At 36.7% G+C, this 16,147-nt stretch overlaps 2 protein-coding genes across 3 annotated transcripts; both read left to right on the forward strand.

The window, feature by feature from the left end:
* The first annotated feature begins 708 nt into the window (after positions 1–708).
* LOC112049980 (pupal cuticle protein) lies at positions 709–7,150 on the forward strand. The gene is made up of 2 exons (XM_024088075.2): positions 709–868; positions 6,102–7,150. The coding sequence occupies exons 1-2, from the start codon at positions 857–859 to the stop codon at positions 6,858–6,860; spliced, it is 771 nt and encodes a 256-aa protein (XP_023943843.1). The 5' UTR covers positions 709–856; the 3' UTR covers positions 6,861–7,150.
* Positions 7,151–7,296: 146 nt separating this feature from the next.
* On the forward strand, positions 7,297–16,114 carry LOC112049979 (pickpocket protein 28). 2 transcript variants are annotated; one of them, XM_052882866.1, is made up of 14 exons: positions 7,297–8,142; positions 8,302–8,379; positions 9,003–9,127; positions 9,600–9,806; positions 10,758–10,878; positions 11,543–11,691; positions 12,191–12,303; positions 12,559–12,647; positions 12,863–13,047; positions 13,484–13,569; positions 13,645–13,719; positions 14,530–14,680; positions 15,592–15,683; positions 15,943–16,098. In XM_052882866.1, the coding sequence occupies exons 1-14, from the start codon at positions 8,080–8,082 to the stop codon at positions 16,074–16,076; spliced, it is 1,668 nt and encodes a 555-aa protein (XP_052738826.1). In that variant the 5' UTR covers positions 7,297–8,079; the 3' UTR covers positions 16,077–16,098. The 2 variants fall into 2 exon arrangements, with proteins under 2 accessions (XP_052738826.1, XP_052738827.1); XM_052882867.1 differs by lacking the exon at positions 15,592–15,683 and having other exon boundaries at positions 15,943–16,114.
* Positions 16,115–16,147: the final 33 nt, after the last annotated feature.

Genomic DNA, 16,147 nt, shown 5'->3' on the forward strand with positions numbered 1-16,147 from the left:
AAACATCGTGAGGAATGTTATGACGTGATATTTAATTTCTGAAAATGCACACAACTGAAAAGTTGGAAGTGCATGCCCCGGGTCGGATTCGAACCCACACCCTCCGGAATCGGAGGCAGAGGTCATATCCACTGGGCTATCACAGCTCCTGTGTCTCATACCAGGTGAAAATTTAAAAATCATAAAATTCTAAATTGACATAGCCTACGATTAGTAAGAAAAAGTAAACTACAGATTGAAGGAAGTACTTAATCATAGTATAGTAAAGCTAGAGAATTTATCTAATACAAAAACTAAGATCGCTATAAAAACAAAAGTAAACATTGAGTTAAATATTGTAAGCATACTTATACTTATACATTATAAATCACAACTGGCTAATACATCACTTAAAATCAACCCTAAAATGTATAGTTTCTAACTTTTAACGTACACGTTAACTTTAAAATGTTAAACAAAATTGTATGCTATTAAATCCCATATCATTTTCACCACATGCCGGCTTATCATGGCCACAGTTATCGAATCACTGAATTGTAGAACCAAGAAAGTCCGTATGATCACTCAACGAAACCTCACACAAAATTGAGCCAAAACGCTGCCATTGAAATTTGTATCTATGATTCGCATTATCAATGGCATGTCCCAATACTTTCACGTGCAAAGTATGGCCACCCCCTCTGCGCAAGCGCCGAAGTATATAAGCAGCTCCCGCCCTCATTTTAATCAGACGCAAGTTGCACTTCAACATAGCGATTCCTGGAGGACACTAGTCTTTCAGCAGCGCTATTAAACAAAAACTTATTTTTTATATAACTTTTCTTTCTTTCACTTCTGTGCTTTACTTCTTTTCAAAATGAAATCAATGGTAAGTACTTTTATCTGACTTTCTTCTTTCTCTATCTTTGAATTTCTATCTTGAACAAAAAGAAATACAAATAAGTAAAATATAATAAAAAATATATTGCTTAGTTTTTGATTTATGAGTCTGTTATAGATCAATTATACAAATGTCCTATTGAATACAAATGATAAAGTGTGTGCCGGTGTTAGTTTAAGGCTTGTAACTCAATTTGTTGATAAATCTTTTGCCAGGCATGTTGTACTTTGTTTCCAAACACTGTTGCTCAATACCTGCAGGATATTTGACCTCCAAAAGGCTTGTAACAAGTTTCTAGCCTAATTTCATGTCAGCAGAGCAAGCTGTTTCTTACACAACTGTAGGCAACAACCCAACAAGTAACAGAACATTGATAAACAGTGTCAAACTAACAACATATATAATTAATACTTAGACAACTTAATTAATTTCCTTTTATTTCTAAAATATCCCGAAAAAACGAAATTATTCTTAACAATATTTAAGCAATTTCAAAGTGTTGATCTTTAGTAGTTCGCCATCAATCTTATTGTAATTTTGTTATATTTATTGTTTATATTCATTTAAAAAACAACAGTAAAATATGAATTATAATTTTAAATAGAAAACATATTTTTAAATATAATTAACCATAACAACGTTCTATTATTTATATTTATATAGTTATTACAATCATGTAGTAAATCAACGTCACGTTTAGAAAACTACAGAGATATCGAGACCGTGCCCGTGCAACCACGCTGCACGCGACTGGTGGGTCATTGTCACTGATTTTTTTTTACTTCGCGCTCCACTTGGAATTGTTTCCTCATATGCATATAGCACGCTTGCGATTAGTCAAACTTTCATATAATTGCTAAAATGCCTTTTATATAAGTAGATTTTTTTAATAAAGTTGCGTAGGTACTTAATAGTTGTCGCCTTGTCACTCTACGAGTATTTTTAGCCTTTTATATCTTAGAATTGCGACAACTTCACAAAAAATAGCGTTAAATTAGATTCGTTTAATAAAGTTCGTTGATCTCGGAAATAAAAATCTATTTCCATTGAAAGTAATAAAAGAGATCACATAGAAATATACTTATATTAAAATGTTCATATAAAAACAAAAGATGTGCATGAAAAAATTTAGTTTACCTACTTAATATTTATGACTTAAAACTAGATAGAATCATAGATATAAAGAATATATATAAACTATTCAAATTGTAGTAATAATTGTAATAGTTCACAGAAACATTCCAAATATTTTTTTTATTCAAGGCTCCAAGTGTAGCGAATCAGAGCACAAATAGATCTCGACGCTACCCTATATTTTCAATGACATTGAAAGTATAAGTTGCTGATGCAATAACTTTAAAAGCAAACTAGTCGACGCCCCGCGGTTTAACCCGCGTTGTTTCACTTCCCGTGAGAATACCAGGATAAAAAATAGCTTGTGAAACTTCTACATAACGTGGCTTTTGTATTGGTAAAAGAATTTTTAAAATCGGTTAAGTAAATTCAGAGAATAACCCCTATAATTTCAAAAACATTACGTCTTTATAATATTAATTTAGAAGTAACTAACTGGCACATACTAAATAGGTAATAACAATTAATATAAGTGTGTGGAATATAAATTCCACACACGAAACAAAAATTAGTAAAAGAGCTATGCGCAATCTATGCAAACAATGTCTCATTATTATTGACGTAGGCACTGATGTATATCCGAATTTCTCTATATCTGATATATCTGACATGCATATAACCATAAATATATGGATGGCTGTAAGAAAATAGAATAGAAAACAAAAAATCTAATTGATAATTTGTTTCCGGTTTAAGATGAAGAAACAAGATTACTGAGCGTTCACTCTCTGTAATCATGTCAAAAATCCTTAATGAATTTGAAGACGCAATTTTTTTTACTTATTTACGTACGTCTGGATATATATACTAGAGATATGGACTAATAAATACTTCACGCGCACTATTGTGTCGCATAAACATTGTAAGACTAAACTTGGACTTTCTTCCATTGAGCCTAAAAATATGTTAGATATGTATTGGGTTACAATTACATACTTCTATATAAAAAACATTAAAGAATTTAAATTCTCAAATGAATGTGGAGAGAGAGATATTATGAAACAAATGAAGTAAAATTGTCCAGAAATATCCTCAATAGATCCCTCTTGTCCTCAAGAATTCAACCTTTGTGTGATTTGTTCGTCCCGTAACTCGTTTTTCAAACTACAATGCGATTACATTACGATATTAATGTTTTAATTTTAACTAATTGGTTCGACATTATTTTCCAAATCCTAAAGATCAACTTCTATTTAACAAGAGTTTAATCTTCTATGATGATACAAAATCTGTAGTATCCTATCCTACTAATATTATAAACGCGAAAGTTTCTATGAATGTTTGTTTGGACGTTTGTTACTCTTTAACGGCGCAACTACTGAACCGATTTAGTTGAAATTTGGAATGGAAATAGATATTACTCTTGATTAGCACATAAGGCTTTTCGTACCAGAAAAATCCATGGTTCCCGAGGGATTTGTAAAAAACTAAATTTCACGCGGACGAAGTCGCGGACGTCCACTAATAGTCTATACTGTATATTGTCAATAAATAGAAATTTAACGAAACCGATATAAACTTCTACTGAAATAATTTTTGAGAGAAGAATATACAAAATCTATTGAACTACTGTAAAAGGTTTCAATAATATTCAGTCTATCAGATTTTCAGTCTATACAAATTCTATAAAATTGTAGCTGTTAATAAATCAACCAAGTATACATTCTTACGTACCTTATTGTCATTGTCTTTTTATCTTTTATTAAGATAAAGGTGTGATCTCGATACCGATATTTAAAAAAAAAACCCGATTGGAAGCTCAAAGGCTACGTAAAACTCCCAAATATAGTAAGGTAAACGCAACAGCTATCACCCGGTAACCGTCCAGATCATGCTCCATTTAAGCCTACAATGTCAACTGGTGTTACCGTCACAATCGCCACTTGTTCACTCCTTTATCTTAATATTGAAGCACTAAGGTTGAGATTTTATACCTGATTTATACAGTGTTCATACAACGCGCATCGATTACGTGCTAGTGTTGTCCATGCATTTCATCGTGGCTAGATTTCATGAAATATTAGTAGAAGCAAATGCTCCATGAACTACTTATTTCTCTACTATTTTTGATTTCACATACCAGCGTTGCTAGACGTCCCTATTTTGGCGGGACGTCCCGATTTAAATTTCATAATTCAATGTTCCGCGCGGGACAGGCGATTTTCACGTAAACGTAATTAGAACTCAAATAAAAAGATTAATATTCAAAACTTTTGATTATATACGTTTTTATTACGATGTCCCGCTTCCGCGCAAGAATCCACTTTGTTTTTCACTCAAAAAGTTCCTAGATCCCGACTTCGCATATATTTTAACATAACTAGTGAATTTGGCTCTTAACGTGTTTTTTTACAAATTAAACGTGATTATTTTGATAAATCTTCAAATCGAAACCTTATTTTAAGCGTTATTTATAGAATGAAAAACCGCATGAATGTCTTTCTTTATTTTTATTAGTATTTTTTCCATTTAATCTACCGGATAGCGTCCACGCTTGTTCGCCTCGCCGCTCGCTGGCTTTTTGTCTGCATTCCATCGCAGGCTGATTTAGAAGGGCATGCCTTCGTCAGCTCGCAATATCGATATTCTGATTATATCTAAACATGAACGCCCACCTCTATCAAATAAAATCAGACCTTCGTCAAAGTATGGCTAATGATGAAAGCTAGTAGTTCCCAAATTATACCGGACCGCTTTTTTCAACTTGCGAGCTCATTTATTCGTGTAGGTTGCAAAAACTAAGCATAACGAATAAAATTGAACACAAATGTCAAATTGATATGCGAGAGAAACCAGTCACTATGTGACGGTGGGCAGGTCCGGAAGACTGGCTTCCTGATTCATGACCTTCGGGCAGCCTTCAAACCTTGGCGCCATTCACTCGGGTTACTTTTATCTGCAGTAAATTATATGGACGAGAGAGCCGGTTCACGCTTTGTCTTTATACTTCATTAAACCAACAAAACATAGGAACTTGCTTTTGTCTATAGTTAATTTTCTATGACAGTTTAAAATATAGCAGCAGGTGCCTCGTCTGATTGTCCCTTTTTATTAGGGCAATTATACAAAAACAATCTATCTCAAACAAAGAAAGCACACGTCATTCAAGAGAAACGTAACCTTGCATGAATTTGATTGCAATGACGACACAGTCCGTGACTTCCATTACTATACGGAAAATTAATTTTCTTGTAAACTTTTATGTATTAGGTTAATATGATATAACACAGCATCTCTCGATACCAAGTTCTGTGAAAGCTTTAACTTTGCGAATCCTTAATAAATGTATACAGGAACATTGAAAATATTTTAACATTATCCGACATTGATTTATTAGCCGATGTGATGTCTAAATCCATAATTGGATTATGTCGTCTTGCCAGGTGATCGAACACGACCGCAAACATAAACCCTGACATCGTTACGTGATTCTGAACTTAGACCGCCTTAAATTCCTTAATAAACTTGTTATAGTATTTTCATCTAAATAATAAACTCCGCTAATCTTAGTTACAAAGACAAAATGTAACTTCAGATTATCCAATCAACTACATAATTCTCTTTAGTTAACAAAAATTGAGCAAAGTAAATCGGTATTGTTCACGAGGTTCTTCTAATCGACATGTTCGTAATTGATCTAGTCCTTAATACAACATATTTTAACATGCCTTTAATGTAACGTCGTATACCTACTTACTAACATTTTCTTATAATTCATTAAAAAAGATTATGTAGTAAATACTTCAGCAATGTTGTACGATAAATAACTTAGAAAAAAAAACATTTTACAATCAATGAGTATTATTAAAATTCAACAAACGTGCAATTACTAAACGTTTTTACACCAGCTCGTTTAAAAGCTTGACATTATCAGGGTTGGTCAGGTTTTAAAATAGCCGCACGTATTGTTTAATCGAATTACCCGCTAATTTGATATTAATAAAATGGAAAACATGCAGTCTTTCCATAACTTAAAGATATTTAATTCAACATCGGCACCACTGTCTTTCGCGCTTTCAAGCGTTTCCCTAACAACTTTTTAAAGCTTGAGTCATCGATATTAATATCGATCGTATTTCTTTTGCAGATCGTTGTATCTTGTTTAGTGCTGGCGGCACAGGCCGGATGGGTGGGCCCGCCCGCCAACATCGCACTGTCTCAGGACGGCCGCAACATCCTCGACACTCCCGAGGTAGCACAAGCGCGCGCCGCCCACCTCTCTGCCCTGCAGCAAGCCGGACAGAACAACCCCAACCCACAAGACGACGGCTCCTACAACCCCGCCTGGAACAACGAGGAATTCTGGCAACGCGACAACAACAAATGGAACGGTGCTCAGGCTAACCAGTGGAACAACGGAAACCAATGGAACTCCGCTCCCGCCCCAGCGTGGAACGCCGCCGGTCACGCACCCGCCCCCGTCGCCGAGACCCCCGAAGTAGCCCAGGCCCGCGCCGCCCACCTCGCCGCCCTCAACTCTGCCCACTCCGGTCCCAGCAACCAGTGGAACAATGGCAACAACGGCCAGTGGAACGCGGCTAGCGACAACGGTCAATGGAACGCCGGAAACGACAATGGCCAATGGAACGCCGGTAACGACGATGGTCAATGGCGCTCGGGAAACGAAGGCCAATGGAACGGTAACAACCAGAACCAATGGAACGGCAACCACCAAAACCAGTGGAACGGTGCTCCCTCCTGGCAAGGACCCCCCGCCCAGATCAGACTGGCCAACAACGGCGCCGGTATCCTGGACACTCCTGAGGTAGCCGCCGCACGCGCCGCCCACTTAGCCGCGCACGCGCAGGTCGCCCCCGCCCACGGTCACGGCCAACAACGCTGGTGATCACTTCTCCTTCTCTTTCCGGGTGTGCTGGACTCCTCTCGCGTGTCACGCGCTCTCCAGAACGCGGGCAGGTGACACCCCAGAGATACGTCGAGAAGCCCTCTTCTCCTTCGATCTCTTCTTCTTTTAGTTTATCAAAGTGCTAGTGCGTCAGACTCTTACTTCCCTGTGGCTTTTTGTTACTTTTCTAAGAAATTTAATATCTATTATACGAACTTTTGTACATAATAAATAATTGTATGTATGCGTAAACGAATTATATTAAACGATACAAACACATAGATAAAAAAGTTTTAATCTAACTTCCTATCTACAATATTTGTATATTCTATATACGAGTGAAAGTACCTACTTGGTAGTAAATTTTTTTGACCAGCGTAGAATCATCATTTAATATGATTAATTACTATAACCTGAAAATATACCAAGTCCTACCTCTATTACACCTACCTCTGGTCCCTCCGTTGAAGCCATTCTTTGATGATGGTGAAGATTGCAATAACATCAACTCTTGAAGAATCCTATAGCAATCAATTAATTTGATTAAGAAAATATAGGCATTAGGCAATATACATAACATCACATACTTAGTAGAATCGTTAAAAGAAATCAGAACATTGCAGGATGGTTTTATACTTAATGATAATTACGAAAACTTTTAAGCTCGGTGATACGTTAATGAACAATTTTAATTTACAAATGCATGTCAAATGAAAAGTAATTACAGCTTAATGCATCATACCAGTCTCTATTAAAATAGCGTGATGTGGTGATGACTGATGAATGTATTCGATAACACGACATGCAGCGTTGAATGCTATGCGACAATGTAAACTCAATGGAAAAATACTGTCGTATAATGCTTTTGCTTCATAATAAGTCGGGTTAAAGAAAATTAACAATTATTTTAAATGTCGTCACATTTACTGAGCATACCATTCATTATGCGGATGAGGTCAGAGCGACAAATAACTGTAAAATGTGTAATTTTGCCATCGAAAGTAAATTGAGGCGGAACAAGGTCGATTTGTCATGTCCCACTATCAAACAAATTGACCACAAACATTGACATTTTGAAATTACGTTAGATCATGGAAATTCGACGGATTTTGTTCAGTAGACGAATAACGACTAATGACAAAATAACACCACATTTCTGCTAGCACTCGTATAAATCTACTATATAGATGCTCTGTTTTTTATTTGGAACATTAAAAGTATGATTAAAAAATATAAAACTGCTAAACTAAACAAGAATGTGGCACCTGCAAAGTCAGATAAGGTAACCAAAGACATTTTAATTTTTTTAATAAATTCACTGAAAATATTATATAGTTATACGGAGCAAAAAAACTAGAGCTAAGACCAGAATGTGCTTGATTGTAAGGAATGTGATTAATGAAGCAGCGATTAATTCAATTAACTAATGTATCTCGTTTAGCAAAACTACTGGGCTCAATCAACGCAGCCGTGGTACGAGTGGAGCACAAACAAACCGACAAGCCGCAGTAAAAGCGAGGTCAGTAAGTTATTAAACGGAATGCTTTTAATCAAACTAAGCCTTCATTAGAAACAAAGTCGACAACTTCCAGTATAAGAGATTAAATACTCTTTCAAGCACAATGCTTTAGTGCGTTGCAAAAATTAGCTACCTTATAGTACTAAAATCGCGCATCGATGGTAAAATCCTACACATTATTTTTTAATATAAAAGAAACGTTGTTGTAGTGTCAGAGACATAATATAAATGTATATGTATACTTACATCGTTTTACATTAAATCTTTTATTAACAGAATTTTACGACATACCAAAAACGCTGGACGTACAAAGATAAAATTTAGCAGAGAATTAGGTTAAAATTAACAGACTTCCGCTAAGAACGGATTTTCCGATAGGGCCGGATTTAGAAAGTCTAAGGGCGAACGAAGCCGCGGGCGTCCAATCTATTTAATATGACCAATTCGCGTTCCCCAAATTAGTCGGAAATACTGTTAGGATTGGATACTACAATAGTCCAGCGGTTTGAAGATCGAACTCATGAACTCTCGGTATTGAATCCGTTCCCTTTTATCGTTGAGTCATTGAGGTTTCAGTCATACAACATTACCTACTATGCCTAAGTCTGTTTCCATTATTTTAGGAAAGGCCGCTCCGACAGATACCCTTTTTTCAATCATTCCGCCGTGATCTCAGGGAATACTTGCTGACCTCAACTCTACATGGTCTGCGGTACGTCGGAGAAAAAAGGTTAACGTGGTTTGAGCGGTAAGCCCATATTATACAGCCTCTGGCAGTGGCGTGCACAAAGTTTTAACTAAGGTACGCACTAAACGTATAGATTACACACAAAATAGAAAATTCTTTCTCCAATAAGGGCCAACTTTTCAGTTATTTCCATTTTAAGAAATTAAATATCACGTGTATAAACGGTGAAGGAAAACATCGTGAGGAAACTCGTAGGTACTAGATATACCTGAGAATTTTGTTAATTCTTTAGGTGTGTGAAGTCTGCCAATACGCATTGGGCCAGCGTGGTGGACTAAGGTCCCTCTCATTCTGAGAGGAGACTCGTATTCAACATTGAGCCGAATATGAGTTGTTAATGATGAATCATTCTTTAGGGTGAACAATGCATTTTAGCATCTATAAAGTGCACGACACTGCATACAGGTACACAATACCTACTTAAAATATCTTAGTAGATTACTTTATTCTGTATATATGATTGAATTTTTAGATTTTTTTGGCTGGCAGCGTTTGGTAGCTCGTTAATGTGCGCCGCATTTTTCATTTTAAACGTTTACGCAAAATGGCGCATGTCGCCAATGATAGTCAGCATCAACCCCGAGAACATGCCTCTCAACCAACTGCCCTTTCCCGCTATTACTATATGTAATGTTAATCAAGCAAAGAAGTCTGTCGCAGAGCGAATTAAGAAGTCTGGGTAAGTTGCATTTATTTATTTTTATTACGAAATTGACACAGAAAACTATTCATCATCATCATCAATATCAGCCGATGGATGCCACTGCAGGACATAGGCCTTTTGTAGGGACTTACAAACATCACGATCCAGAGCCTGCATCCAGCGAATCCCTGCGACTCGCTTGATGGCTTCAGTCCATCTAGTGAGAGATCGACCAACACTGCGCTTTCTAATTCGCCATTCCAGCGCCTTGGGCACCGATCTACATCAGCTCTTCGAACTATTTAGCTTCGCGACTCGTTGAGCTATATCGGACTTTAGCTCTTCTGCGGATCTACTCATTTCTGATTCAATCGCGCAGATATACTATACTCCGAGCATAGCTCGTTCCATCACCCATTATGCAACTCTGAACTTTCTGTGAATGTTAGACCATAGTTAGCTCTAACAAAAGCCAAACTTCACATGCTTTGACTCTACCAGATCAGAACATTGTTTTAAAATCGAAAGAATGACACATCTTCAGAAATTAATATTTCTACTCTGTTCCTTTGACTAATAATAATCTCGATCTATTGCATGACTCAATTGACAGCATAAAATTCGGTAAATTTATAAAGATTATCAAATCTGTTGAGCAACAATCTTAAAACATAATCGAACCTAATAGCAAACCAATTTAATTGATTACCTACTGTTAGCTAACTCAGTGATGGAACTAAATCACTTACCTACCCATTAAGATCAGATAGGCGTTCACATAATTATCCACATCGTATAAGTATCGGACGCATCGCATTAAACGGATTTTTTATTTTACGGTAGATTCATGCGATCCGTACGATGCAGATCAGTGGACGCACTTTCATGACTTTCTATACAAAGAATATTAAAATCCGTTTGATGCGATGCGTCCGATGTGGATATGTGGACGCCTACCATTAAAGTAGGCACTGAATTATGTTTTAGTGATTCAATCGACAAAAAATTATTGGAGAGCCTGTGTTCAACTCAAACCGATGCAGATATTTTCGAAGACGAGCTTGCAGACAGTGCTAACTGGGACTACACGCGGTCTTTCCTTATAAACGTAAGCTCCACGCTTTTCAATCACAGCACAAAAAGAGAACGAGTCAAAGGTCTCTTTATTTATGTGGTTAAGATGTGAAATTAGACTGGCGTTTTTGTATAAGCCACTTATCATTAAGTAGGTACATAGAAATAAAATTCAAGTGTCTGTGTGGGACTATAAAATAACTGTGTTTTATTTTTCTTTGACCAGAACTTTTGTCAGACACTCTAAAGCTCCAATAAAAATAACCCTTAGGCCTAGTTTGGATTTGGATAGTAATCGCGTAACACGCCCAAAAATTGTTCGTACTCGATTAAAATACTAAAGTAGTCTGTACGGTATATTACGACAGATGTTACGCGATTACTCGATGACGCCTAAACCGATTCGGATAATTCTTTTTTGGTTTGAAAGAATCTGGGAACCTAGAGAAATCGAGGGAAACTTTCAAAAATCGTAGGAACGACTAGTGCGTTTATTATGATTTTATTAAGTATTTTAAAGCACTACAATGTAACGAAGGTCGTAGCGTCGATCTGATGATGGAGCTGAAACATAGATGAGGGAACTCTGTAAATGTTTTAAACAAAAATCGAATTAGGTATGATCTACTTCGGTAATCAATAAATAACATAAGTTATAATTCAATGTTACCTATACCTAATACGAATTTATATTGTAGGTAACCCAACCGTGCAACGAGATGCTATCGGTATGCATTTGGAACTCAGCGCAAATGAGTTGTCAAGATCTGTTTAATGCACAGCTCACTGATGAGGGCCTTTGCTGCACCTTTAATGTTGTCCATCGAGAAAAAATGTTTCGAAACCCGTGAGTATACATTTAGAGCAGCTTTCACCACCTTCTGATAAGTGGTTGTACTCCAGGGGCGTAGCTACCGCCGTATCAGCCGTGTCAAAGATACGGGGCCCCGAACTACAGGGGCCCCTTACGTGTGAAAGCAAAAATTAGTAAAATGTAGCAATCCACAATCTCTTTTTTTCCTTGGTTAAAATGTTGAAAACATCCTACATAGGTTAAGTCATTGTCATATTTATTTTAAGCGAGCATTTTTGCTACTTTGTGAGAAATCTTTACCCTTCATATGGGCGCCCCAAATAATTTTGATACAGGGCCCCTCCAAGGCACGCTACGCTACTGTATAGCTTATTTACAACTTTTGTTTTTGTCGTCTCACATAAAGTAAGAAGTGACAAACTTACGGTTAAACCATCAAGGCCTCAGAAGGCAGTAAGACCGGCACTTCATTTCAAGGAGAGTCAATTCAAACAGGTAAACATTAAACCATATATATTCTTTTTTTTTCCAGAAAAGCTTTGAATGACATGAACTTTACATTCCCGTTGCCAACTGTTGATTGGACTCCTGAAAGCGGCTACCCGGATGATGCTCCAGATGACGGCTTCCCCTGGAAACCTAAGGGTATCTACAAAGTTCATTAATCTATTTATTTATTACTACTAGAGGGTGTGCACGACTTTTTCACACGAATATTGGTTTTATTCAGGCATCTTTTACCCAGATTACATTAAGAGACAAAAATTTCATTTGAAAATTAGTGTTGAAAGTTCTGGGCAGGATAATGGGTAGAATAATATCGATTTTATTAATCTAGTAGTAGTAGCTTTTAGAACACAGTGTTTTTTCTATAAATATTATTTTTTCTCATGTCCTCAGGAATTGGGACCGACCACGGGTTAACGCTTGTGTTGGACGCCAACACTGAGGAATACTACTGTGCGTCAACGAAAAGCACTGGGTTCAAGGTACTATTTATTTTATTGCATTTTAGAATTCAAATTCTTGAAAATAATAATAAATCTAACTGCACAGTTATCAATAAAGTATTTTCTAATTATATTACAACTATATTAAAGTTGGTAAATTCGAAAATATCTTCTAGAACCCACTAACTACACAACAAATATTTCGTTACTATGATTGATATTAACCAACAAGACCTCATAACTCTTTTTTCTAGATTCTTCTGCATAATCCGACGGAAACACCAAATATAGCCAAATTAGGGGAAGTGTATGGGCCAGGCATGGAAGCCCGCGTGGCCATACAGCCGAGAATCCTCGACGCTCAACCATCGCTTAAATATATTGACGTCAATAAGAGACTCTGTCTGTTCTCCAACGAAAAAGAATTGGTGTTCTATAGGTATGTTGACACTTGACAGCGCCTTCGTATACCTACATCATTATTATCAGCCTATTTTAACGGCCTAGTACAGCTCCAGGCTTCCCTCCTTATAGGAGAGAGGATGGCGTAGACACCGTCACGCTGCCAGTCGCGTTAGTGATTTTGTGCAATAGTGTTTCATGTTGTAATTATTCATAATGTTTTGTGTTTTAATGATTGTTTATCGTATATTGTTTAGTGTCAGACAGGGAAGGTAAGTGTTGATTCATTCTAAAGGGATTCCTTAAACCTACTCTCAAGGGCACAAGTCCTGGGACCTGCTTGAGATGTTTCCTCTGCCACAAAACAATGGTACAATCCCTGTCGCTGCTATCCGTCACGTCATCTAGGTACTCTAATAAAAATATTTACTGTATCTATTACCTAACACTAAAACACCATTCTTTGTCAACAGGACTTACACATTAAGAAATTGTGAGATGGAGTGTGAATCACGCAATGTGCTTGATATTTGCAAATGTGTCCTGTATTATATGCCTAGTAAGTGTATATTGCTATTTATATTTTCATTTTTCTGCCTGGATTATACTTACATAACTGATTTTCTTTTTTCAGAAAATAAAACAACAAGAGTTTGTGGGAAAGCAGACGCGAAATGTTATAGCAATTTGAAAAATTATGTGCCTCAAGGTAAGTTTTATTATTCCCAACCGTATTATCTCGTATAGCTTTTTACTTGGACATATTTTATCAGCAATAGTGGGAAATGCTTTCTGCATCCACGGTCGTTCGATTCCCACAACTGGAAAATATTTGCGTGATGAGCCTGGGAGTATCTTAGTAGGTACCCATAGCACAGGTTACACCTTGGGGTTAGAAAATGATGTGTCTATTGCCCAATGCGCTTGTTCGACAATAGACACATCACTATCTAGGTGTTCAGCGAGGTGTTCCGCAAGGTACTCTCTAGTCCTTTGTTATACATCTATACTAATATTATAAAGCTGAAAAGTCTGTTTGGTTGAACGCGCTAATCTCGGGAACTACTGGTCCGATTTGTAAAATTATTTCGGTGTTAGGTAGCCCATTTATCAAGCAAGGCTATAGGCTATATATTATCCCCGTACTCCTACGGGAACGAGAAACACGCGGGTGAAACCGCGGAGGCGTCTACTAGTAGTACATAAATAATGTCTTGGCGCCCTCTCCACGAAACGGAGGATTGCAACGAGTCCGCCCCACTATTACCGTATAATCTATACGATACAATAGTTCCACCACTGTACCGTCGCAATATTATCACCCTGGAGATCGGCCCATAGAATATAAACAGAATACTGCCATTATTTTCGTATTCGTATAAATTAAAAAAGAAAAAAATATATATAAATGGTGGTTATTTTATTTAATTTATTTGTATGGACAATTTAAGTCTTTTACGTTAAGTACAAGATAAAATGAGAAATTATTAAAATTAACCATGTTTACTTTATTTTAAAGGTCTTGAAAGAGGCTGCGACGAATGTTTGCCTGCGTGCACGGAAATCTCCTATTCGGAACGGCCGAGTGGTGCGCCGCTGAACAAAGCACTTGTTAATCGCTATACGGACAGTATTAGCTTGGCCCAAAATCGATCAGCTGAGTACTTTACGTAAGTTCTACGCAAGGTCGAAGTTACCGTATCAGCTGTATCATTGACTATAGCTGACGCCGCGCGGTTTTACCCGCGTGGTTCACTTTCCTGTAGGAATACGGGGATAATATATAGCCTATAGCCTTCCTCGTTAAATGGGCTATCTAACACTGAAAGAATTTTTCAAACTTGACCAGTAGTTTCTGAGATTAGCGCGTTCAATCAAACAAACAAATAAACTCTTCAACTTATACAATATTTCAATACACAATATTTCAATGTTCTCACACAGAAATCAAAAAAAAAAATTTACCTACATCTTGTGTAGTATGTATGTACTACAAATATTTTGGCACCAACTTTACTTTGTAGTGAAAGAGTTTTCCGCTCATCCATTGGGCCCCTAACAAATTTTGATACAGGGCCCTTCTAAGGCACGCTACCCCACTGGTTCTACGATAATTTAAAGTTAGTTGAATGATGTTAAATATAATAGAACTTGTCCAAAGGATGGGAAATGTCTGCAGATGTACCAACATAGTACCTAGTAGGTAAATACGAAAACAATGAATTTACCTACTTAGTAGTTAGAACCACAAGAACCGTAACATGCTTTTATGGGAACCTGGAAAGTACTAATTTGTGGGCTAAAATAATAATGGAATTTTTATATCAATGACTTATATTGTACCTATGGATCGTTGTTTTATATACCTACCTAATTATCCGACACCTATTTGCCTTTTTGTCTGTCACCTAATTCATCCTAGACTGCTGATTTGAATGAAATTTTACATGCACATTTGGGTCTCCAGATTTAGACATATAATTGAATCTCGGAATCCTGATTGCGTTTCCGTGAATAACGAATTTGCCGTAAAAGTTAGAACTGCAAAACGCCTAATAAATAATCTAATCCTTTATTTCAGTAACAATATGTTGATAATACATTTTTATTTCGAGGACAATTCATTTATGAGGTTTACGAAAGGCGAAATTTTTGGCCTCACGGAATTTTTATGTAAGTATAGATAATAAATAATTATTACTAATAGGTGTTTAGATATCAGAGCCGTAATAGCCCAGTGGATATGACCTAAGCCTTTGATTCGGGCGTAGGTTCGAATCCAGTCCGGGGCATGCACCTCCAACTTTTTAGTAAGGAATTAAATATCACGTGCCTCAAAAGGTAAAGGAAAACATAAATAAACATAGCAGTAGTACTTCCCCTGACAAACTGTGTCACAAAAAGCTCTGCTACTATTTTTGGTTTGTTTCAGCAAACACTGGAGGTCTTCTCGGCCTCTGTATGGGTTTTAGCATGATGAGTGCAGTCGAACTACTGTATTACTTGACTCTGCGAGCTCTGTGTGTTGCCAGACAAAGGAATACGGTGCAACCTTTTATTAAATAAATAATTTATATTTGTCTTTTAAGTAATAGATATTTTGGAACCAAATGAAACTGTTCTATTAAAAAAAAGAG

Source organism: Bicyclus anynana, chromosome 8 (assembly GCF_947172395.1).
Source record: "Bicyclus anynana chromosome 8, ilBicAnyn1.1, whole genome shotgun sequence".
In the NCBI taxonomy this organism is placed as follows: domain Eukaryota; kingdom Metazoa; phylum Arthropoda; class Insecta; order Lepidoptera; family Nymphalidae; genus Bicyclus; species Bicyclus anynana.

Coding starts and splice junctions, on each gene's coding strand:
- LOC112049979 (XM_052882866.1), top strand. CDS start 8,080: ATGATTAAAAAATATAAAACTGCTAAACTAAACAAGAATGTGGCACCT. Junction 12,304..12,558: donor CTTCCCCTGGAAACCTAAGG/GTATCTACAAAG, acceptor TCATGTCCTCAG/GAATTGGGACCGACCACGGG. Junction 14,681..15,591: donor CGATCAGCTGAGTACTTTAC/GTAAGTTCTACG, acceptor CCTTTATTTCAG/TAACAATATGTTGATAATAC.